Below are 10,000 nucleotides of genomic sequence, written 5' to 3' on the forward strand. Positions count from 1 at the left end.
GTGTTGTTGCTGGGACCCTTAGGTGATGGAGGCTCTGGCCCTGGACGTCACCTCGCTTGGGGACGAGGGAGCCCAGATGATAACTTTAGTCGAAACAGCAAGCTTAGAAGATGAGACAACACAGCACAATGTCCACATCCTCACAGCAAATCAGGTTGGTGAATCTGTTTTTGTAATTAGCGTTATTTTAATCTGTTGATAATGGTATATATGTGTAAGTATTTTACCAATAAAGTGTTGTTTTATCATGAAAAATCATGTAGGGAGGTTGTATTTCAGAGAAAATCAGGCTTTCCTTTTATTCACCATGCTGTTGCAGTAACAGTATCGTCTATTCTAATCAGAAAAGCAGAAAGATCTTTAAAGAAAGTTAACACGTATTATTTATTTTTTCAGCTGGAAAATGACTCTCCAGATCACTTGCAAGATAACCCGCACACACAGATGCATAATTCCATTCATCAGTCAATTGTGCCCAAGACCCTTAAGAGTCCCCACTGCCTGGTCTGCAACGCAAAGCTTGGAGTCTCGGCAAGGGGTGCAATGGAAGTCTTCTCTGATAGGGTAAAGCATTTTTTGTTTGTTTGTTTTTAATTTCCCTAGCTTTAACTGTTGATTTTTTTCATATTTGCAAAGATTGTTTACCGTCCCACTCACATGTAGTCCTTGTTGAGGATATTGCAGTGTTCTTTCTTTTTTTCTATGTCTGACACCTTTTTTCTACTGTGGTAATAAAAAATTTGGGACATGTATGTAATACTAGTGGTTTATCTTACTTTTTTTCAGAAATTGTGTGTGTGTGTGTGTGTGTGTGTGTGTGTGTGTGTGTGTGTGTGTGTGTGTGTGTGTGTGTGTGTGTGTGTGTGTGTGTGTGTGTGTTAATGTCTGTTCACCAATTCAATGTGTCTGTCTGTATGACTGTATGTCCATTATTGTTTTATTTTTCAGGCAAAAACTTCACATCGACAACTCCAAGTTCATACTGTCTTGAGTGACATTGTCAACCAGGAGTTGAATCCCATTGCAATTCATTCCAGTATTGTGTGCAAGAAATGTTTTAAATTAATAGATGACATAGACTCCATGGAAGGACAACTAATTAATATGAAGCAGGTATTTTTCTAAAGTTGTTATAACTGGACACTATATTACCGTCATATATTAGACTTTACACGTATTTTAGTTGATGTACCCTACTAATATACATGTTATCTCCAGTAGTACCTTACTCTGGTTTACTGTATTTATTTGTAAAAAAATATTTATATTACACATTATAGCCAATATATTTTCCCCCTATTTTTCAGGTGGTCACTAACAAATACCTAAGAACCCTCGCCTTAGTTAAGCAAGATCTTACTGAGGATAACGTTGACAGAGTGCTGGAGGAAGACTCACTTAATCTAGAAGCAGCTAATCTTGCGAAAGATGACAAGGACTTCAAAGTTTACATGGGATTAAGTTAGTAGTGTTGAAACCATTTTCAGTTATGTTGATTGTTTTGTAGTGGAAACCGCAAGATTTTAGAGGTGGCTGGTTGAGTTGTGTGTCTCTAGAAAAAGTTATAGTTTGTGAGGCTATAGTTAGGATATTTATGAAAGTTATATAATATATGCAGATGATTTAAGAGAAAGAAGCGGCTATGATAAAAGCATTAGATGTTTATAAAATAGCTTTCAGAAATGGTTCCCCATAACCTCCCAAAATTTATATCTCATTACTTAATGTGTGGCACTAAATTTTTCAGGTGGAAATCGTGCAAGGAGAGGGCGCCGAGGCAAGGGCCGGGGACGCCCAGCTAGTGTTAAGTTAGAAGTGAAACAGGAAGAATCTGTAGAAGTGATCACAGGCCTTGCTGCCAGTGAATCAGTTGAGACACTGAAACATCAGGTTTGTGGGTTATCTAAGGCAGAAAGTAATAAAGGGCTTAAATATTTTTCATTTTATTTTATTTATTTATTCATTTTTTATATTGCCCCTCCATTATGGGATGATTTTTGTGCCAATAATAATATTGTATAAAAAAAAAAATAGATTATTTAAACAAAAATCAAATCCTGGTATTTTAAAAATTCTAATCCATTTGTTTGAAAAAAATCTAATCCAGGAAGTCTGTGTGCAGGGCCTCCTAAGCTCCTCTGACAGTAATGATGGATTAGGGGCTCACTTGGAGGAGAGCCTTGAGGATGACGGAGGTGCTGACATGCTCATGGTGGAAGAGGAGATCTTGGATGACTCGGCTGTGGCGGAGGCAGTGGAGGACGTTATGGAGGTGGATGGGCTGGACCTGGAGGACACAGATGGATGTGTACAGGTATGGTGGTCTTGTGTTATTGCTGTGGTGCTCTTATTGGTTTTGTGCTTTTTAACAGGAATGCATAATCTACTTGTCACATTTGCTAATGGATCACACTACATACTAAAACATGAGAAAACATGTTAGATAAATGTCTTTTGACCCACTAAATTCTACTTGGCAGATTGGTTCCCTGACTCTCCCTACCCTGACCCCGCATGGCCTGGGTGTAGAGCATGACTCGCAGGACATGAGTGAAGAACACAACCTGCTTGATGATGGTGTGGAGAAGTACAAGTGCCGTTTCTGCTCTCTCAAGATGAGCGTCTTGGTTGAGATACAGAGGCATATGCGTGAGGTAAGTTTTTATAGCATGAATCCCCTCTGTGTTAAGATGGTTGTATAATGACTGGTCAGATTTTATCCTGCTGGCAGTTATTTATACACCTTGTCTTATAAGTGTACAAAACAAATGAACACCTTGAATGGTGTCTTGATTCATCTGCTGCCATCATCAACCCCTCTGATGGATCAACATGCCATCCAAGGTCTTCATCTGCTTTGAACACATATGAGGCAAAGTGTGTAGATACCTGGATGCAGTATCAGATCTATTTGAAACTGTGTCCATTAATCTGATGTTTAATGTCCCATTACTTCTTTTGCATTGTTGATTAACACTTTTCTTGACTTCTGCAGGATTCGTATTTCAGTCTGAAATGGAATTAAGCTTTTCATTAGTGCAGTTAGTTTTAGGAATAGATATAGTCTACCTGAAACATCATAATACTTTTGGAATAATTTAGAATTTTTGAGTTAGCATATTGTGTTTTCTCCCTGCATTACAAGAAAAGATTGCATATTTGTAATTTTGTGTGCAGGTAACATGTATGACTGGTAACATATATATATATATATATATATATATATATATATATATATGTATTATGATAATGAAATAAGTATTGAAAACAATTTAATTTTACCTGTAACTATGAGTAAAAATTTCAGTTATACATATATATATATATATATATATATATATATATATATATATGTATAACTGAAATTTTTACTCATAGTTACAGGTAAAATTAAATTGTTTTCAATTCTTATTTCATTATCATAATACATATATATATATATATATATATATATATATATATATATGTATTATGATAATGAAATAAGAATTGAAAACAATTTAATTTTACCTGTAACTATGAGTAAAAATTTCAGTTATACATATATATATATATATATATATATATATATATATATATATATATATATATATATATATACATATACACACATTTACAACTGAAATTTTTTCTCACAGTTGCAGGTAGAGTGAAATTGTTTTCAATTCTTATTTCATTATCACACACACAATATATATATATACATATAATATATAGTATATAATATATATATATATTTTGGAATTATGTAATCTGTAGTTTGCATTTAGTAAGAAAGAAGATAAGAAAATAAACACTTAAAAAAAAAAAAAAAAATTCATCCTGGAATATACATTTTTTCTATTTATTTCAGGCACATCCTGATCGACTGTTTGAATGTGAAGTTTGTCAGGAAAGGCTACCAACCAAAGCAGAATTATGTGATCATTTAGGACAGCATATCGCTTCAGGAGAAAAACCCTACTCTTGCACCATGTGTTCAAAAAGATACGCACTTCCGAGGCAACTGAAGGAACACTTACGTCATCACATGAACAAGACCTTTGCATGTTCCCAGTGCCCAAAACGCTTCCGATCTGAACCTGCTCTCCAGGAACACTTCAATCTTCACACAGGAAATAGACCATATGGCTGTGATCAATGCAATAAGAAGTTCACATCAAAACATGTTCTCAAAACACATATGAAAACACATGGCGTGCGACATAGACCCCACCAGTGCCGAACCTGTGGCAAACTCTTCCTAACATCGCATCATTTAACCGATCATATGAATGTCCATGAGGGTAAGAAAAACTTCATATGTGAAACTTGTGGAAAAGCATTTGCTACCCAGAGGAGTCTAGACTTACATGCTATCACTCACTCTGGTGTCAAAAACTTTGCATGTACAATATGTAATAAGCTTTTTGCAAGAAAGGGGGAGGTTGAAGACCATGAGAGAATTCACACAGGTGAAAAGCCATTCCAGTGTGAAATATGTGGGTCAACTTTCAGCCAAAGGAGTAATTTACAATCACATAAGAGAACAACACATTTCCAAGAGAAGAGGTATCAATGTACACAATGTAGCAAAGCATTTAAAAGGAAGAGACTGTTAGTTTACCATGTAATGAGTGTTCACACTGGTGAAAGGCCTTACAAGTGTGAGCAATGTAATGCAGGTTTTGTATACCCAGAACATTATAAGAAGCACTTGAGAATACATACAGGTGAGAAGCCGTTCAAATGTGAAATATGTGGGAAGACTTTCAATTCCAGAGATAATCGCAATGCTCACAAGTTCATCCATTCAGACAAAAAGCCTTATGAGTGCATCCTTTGTGGTGCTGGGTTTATGCGCAAACCAATGCTTGCATCACATCTCCAGCAACATGGGCATACAGAGAATCTTGAAGGATACATGAAAGTCAATCCTCCAACTGTAGTTGCTGCTGAAAATGGAGAAGGAGTGCCAAGCCCTTCAGGTACTGTAAGAACCATGAAATTAGATGATGAGCAAAGTCTTGAACCAAGTTTAGATACACCAGTACAGTTGGTGCGTGGTGGGGTGCGAGACGGAGAAACAGTTGAAGTAGTTTCAAGGCCAGTTCACATCATTGAAACTGATGATATTCCAAGGTACATTATACACACAACTGGTACAGGTGAGCGTACAGAGGAAGGTGTTGGACACTTCTTTGCTTCCCTTCAAGGCCAAGTTGTTGAGGTGCGTGCAGAGGATATTGAAAGATACACTGACCTGACCTCTGATCAAATGACCCATGTAGCTCAAGTCGCTGCCCAAGTAGTGACAGGACAGACATCTAATAATGGAATTCAGCAGGTTGCTGTTTCAAGTGACCTTAGACCATTCCATATCCAGCTAGAACCAGCAACTCGGGAAATCACCCTGCAAACACAGGCAGGTACTGCTCGGGAGGTTACCGCTTCCATAGGTGTTCCGACAGCCACAACTGTGACAACACGTGAAGTAACTTTGCCCTCTGGGAGCCAGGTTCAGGGGACACCAGGAACTGCAGTTTTAGTTGGGAACAGACAAGTACAATATGAAGCAAGTGGATTAGGGCAGGGTACACTTCGGAAAGTTCTGACGGACAGAGATGAAATACGAACCATATCTGTTCATAATATGACTCCCACAACAGATACCCGGACTGTTAGAACGTGGCCGCAACAAACCATAAACACATCTACTCCAAACTTTATTGGAAATTGATATATCAGCATTATTAATTTGCTTAGCACATCAGTTATTACTGAATGTAAGGCATGATGTTTATTAGGTCTACAGCTTTAATATGACATGTTTTATATGTCAGTTCAAAGTATAAATTCTTGTACATGTTACATGGCTTAAAAATTTGTAAGATTTGTTTTTTAGAAGATTGACAAATTGCAGACTTAAATTTGTACTGACTGTATTTGGTAGGAAGTAAACAAAGTTTGTGACAATGCATACATTCCATTTCCACGTATTGCAAGATTTCACTAGTTGAAACAAGAGTAATAGTCTATTGTATTTTTGCAGGTTCTTATTGGAGTATGTATATGGTTTATTACTTACTGTATAAAAGAAAAAAGAAATTATTCAAATATTTATTTTCATGTGTATTTGTCAAAGCTGTCATTATTTCAAGTTGGAGTGATTTTAAATTCCATAAAATTATCTTGAAGTGTGTAGAAAACCATATTCTGTGTACTTGAACTAAAGTGTCCAAGGGTGCCTTAGAAACTCCTAAAACAAACATATATATATATATATATGTATTATATATAATATATATATGTATTATATATAATATATATATGTATTATATATAATATATATATGTATTATATATAATATATATATATATTATATATTATATATATTATATATATTATATATATTATATATATGTATATATATATTATATATATTATATATATGTATATATATATATTATATATTGTATGTATATTTATATATATATATATATATATATATATATATATATATTATACATATATGTATGTATGTATATATAATATATAATATTAAATATATAATGTATATAATATACATAATATATATTTAATATATTTAATATATATAATATATATAATATATATATTTATAATGTATGATATAATATATATATATATATATATATATATATATATATATATATATATATAAAAATATATGTAGTATATATATAATATATGTAGTATATATATAATATATATAGTATATATATAATATATATAGTATATATATAATATATTTAGTATATATAATATATATATAATATATAATATTCATACTACATACATATATATAGTATATATAATACATACATAATATAATGATATATATATTTATATATATATATATATATATATATATATATATATATATATAATGTATATGATATATATAATGTATATGATATATATATATATATATATATATATATATATATATATATATATACAAATAAATAGATATATATATATATAAATATATAAATATATATAAATATAAATGTATATATATATAATATTATATAATATTATATAATATATATGATACTTTATATATATTATATATTATATATCAATATATATATAATTATATAATATATATTAATCTATATATGTATATATATCATTATATAATATATATTAACCCATTTGCCCCGGATGTATGTTCTGTCCCCTGTAGTTTTGGGTGAATTTTGTTACATACAGAGATGGCTCCACATTTGCTCAGCCGGCAAGCAGTCTACCAGTGAACCCTAGTTACCGATCCTGATTCCCAATTCCTTAAATTGGCCGGAAAATGTGTTTTTCTTACTAATACCATTGCTATCGATACTGTTATTAATGTTATTCATGTTATGATTATTAAATTGTCATTAGAATATTTTAGACTACGAAATGATACAAAAGACCCTTTCTTAAAGTGAAAGAAAATAGTAAACAGGTGAGATATATATATGAACTTGTAGTGCCATCTATGTGTAAATACAATAAATAAACTTGCATTACAGTGGGCATGGCATGCTTTCTTGCCCAATGGGGTGAATGGGTTAATATATATGTGTGTATATATATATATATATATATATATATATATATAATATATATATATATATATATATTATAAGGACAAATTCACATGGCCATATTGAAATGAAAGTGGTATATCTTATTTTTCTGTCCTGGTTAACCAATGCCTTTATTGATCAAAATGTTATATTATGTATGTACATAAAACATGATTGTGGAATAGTTACATGCACACATGGAAGCATATGCTGCCAATTGTTATGACAGTCAAAACATATATCTATATTGAGTTTGATGACCTAGAAAAGGATGTACTGGATTTTATATTTTGAACAAGATTACCTTTGATGAATATGATATTATACCAGCTTTTCTCTTTAATATGTGGAGAAATCCTGGCTTGTTTATGGAATTGGTCATCAACATTGTGCTAATGAAAATAACAAATAAGCAAATAGGGATCTGTTTGTTTTAAAGAAAGCGAGTATGTCAAGGATTCTACAACTCTGTTATCCGTTAGAAGATACTGAGACCAGTAAATCAAAACCACAAATATTTAGTAGTAGAACTTTTAGCTTTTACTACAGATTTGAATTCCTATAAATTCTGGTACACATGCCACCTGTTTTTGGTGCTTACCTGAGATGGTTCTTACTGTGAAATTTATTATTTCGTGATTGATCATCAAGACAATTTCCTTTAAGAACCAATACTTAGTGTATATGATAGAATAACGATGATGGGATAATCCCATTATATTAATAAAGGTACTATATTCGCTAGCTATTCATGTTCATATAATGATTGGGGTTTTATAATTCAAGGCTGTTAATGGAAAACTAAATGGTATATATATATATCAATGTTTAAATTCACTGAAACATTGTTTACAGAAATCAATAGAAATAGCATAGAAAAATCAGTTTATGGTTTCTATGCAAAATATTTGTTGAAGATATGTTTTTTTGATAAGTATATATTGTTTGAAAGCTTCAGTATCTTTTACCAAGATGTAGATTATGCACCTAGGTAAATCAACTAAGACTGTGTTGGAGAATTACATATCGATTTTGTTTGTTGTTCATGCCATGTTTTCTTTGTGACTTTGCTTTAAAGCAATATAAATGACAAGAAATTGCCAGTAGGAAGAGATTTGAGATTATCATTTATTAAAGCTTTGTTTACAGTTTCTTTAAGGTAATAGTACTAATGGATATTTGTATATTTGTTTTTTTTCTCTGAAAGAAAGATGTACATCTATTTCCTCAGAGAAATTACTTGTTTAAACAGAAAGATGTAAATCTGCATGGATGTTGAGTATGTTTAGAAAATTTTATCAGATATATATGACAGCTATTGTTAACTTCTGCATAACATGTCAGTTCAGATGCTGAGACTTTACATAGACAAATACTTTGTGTTACAGAAGTGTGAGGGACCTAATATACATATAGGTGAAGTTAAGGAGAACCTTGTAGAAGTGAACTCAGGTGAGACAAACAGATGCGTGATATAAAACAGGATGAAAGTGATAATGTTGGTGGAAAATCCTTTTAAGATTTTTTTTCTTTGTTTCATTGATTATAATGATGGTTAATAGATGCATGTGAATAGAAAAAAAAAAAAAAAAAAAACACATCGAGACAGCTATAGATTTGAAATATGGATCTTAATTATAAGATAATAGGGGATCAAAACAGTTTGGTAACCAGTAAAGGATAAAAGCAATGCATATGTTTCAGAGAGGATTTGGAAAGATGCAGATATTGAGATAGAAAGCTTTGATGCGTCAACATGAAGTGTTGTGGAAATAAAGAAGCAAATTCATGTGTTAGTGTCTGCATACAATGAGAAGGAATTAATGACGGGAAATGCTAAAAAAATGGTGTAAGTTGGGATAAAAGACAGGTGAAGTGAAGGTAAGGTGGGAGGCCTATAAGAGTGTTAGTTATCTCCTTTTTTTTATCACTATAATTATGCCACTTTTTCCCATAGGGAATTACTGTTATTTGAAAAAAAAAAGTTTTTAGTTGTATTAATTTAAATATGATGGTATGTGTAAGAAAAATAATATCCATGGTATATATAAAATCACATTGTATTTCAGATATATATTTTATCAAATACAGCATATAAATAAATCATGTATTTTGCTTGCCATAAACTTCCTATAAACAGGTACCAAAGGTGATTCTCAGAAATGTTTGAAAGCTTATATCAATATTACATTATAATGGCAGTAGAGAAAATTTTGCCAAAGAAGTTTGGATCCCCATTAATAGCCATATATTAGCATTATTTTGGTTAATATACAGGTAAAAAACATTGCTATATCAGATGCTTTATTATATGGACTGTGAAGAGTTTGCTGCAATCAGAAATGACTGACCACAGGATCTGAATTAAATGAGAGAATGTCATTGAATGGTTGACCTTGGAAAAA

General features: G+C 31.8%; 1 protein-coding gene across 3 annotated transcripts in view; it reads left to right on the plus strand.

Moving 5' to 3' along the window:
* LOC125031472 (PR domain zinc finger protein 15-like) overlaps positions 1-6,090 on the plus strand; it is a 12,277-nt gene extending 6,187 nt beyond the window's left edge. For 2 of the 3 annotated variants that reach the window (XM_047622271.1, XM_047622272.1), the window contains exons 2-9: positions 23-154; positions 397-564; positions 949-1,113; positions 1,308-1,461; positions 1,748-1,890; positions 2,108-2,314; positions 2,481-2,654; positions 3,854-6,090. In XM_047622271.1, coding sequence (XP_047478227.1) covers positions 26-154; positions 397-564; positions 949-1,113; positions 1,308-1,461; positions 1,748-1,890; positions 2,108-2,314; positions 2,481-2,654; positions 3,854-5,719 — 3,006 coding nt within the window. In that variant the 5' untranslated portion in view covers positions 23-25 and the 3' untranslated portion in view covers positions 5,720-6,090. The remainder of the gene's footprint in view (positions 1-22; positions 155-396; positions 565-948; positions 1,114-1,307; positions 1,462-1,747; positions 1,891-2,107; positions 2,315-2,480; positions 2,655-3,853) is intronic. The other variant, XM_047622273.1, reaches the window with a different exon arrangement.
* The last annotated feature ends 3,910 nt before the right edge of the window (positions 6,091-10,000 follow it).

This window comes from Penaeus chinensis, chromosome 13, assembly GCF_019202785.1.
Source record: "Penaeus chinensis breed Huanghai No. 1 chromosome 13, ASM1920278v2, whole genome shotgun sequence".
NCBI classification, from domain to species: domain Eukaryota; kingdom Metazoa; phylum Arthropoda; class Malacostraca; order Decapoda; family Penaeidae; genus Penaeus; species Penaeus chinensis.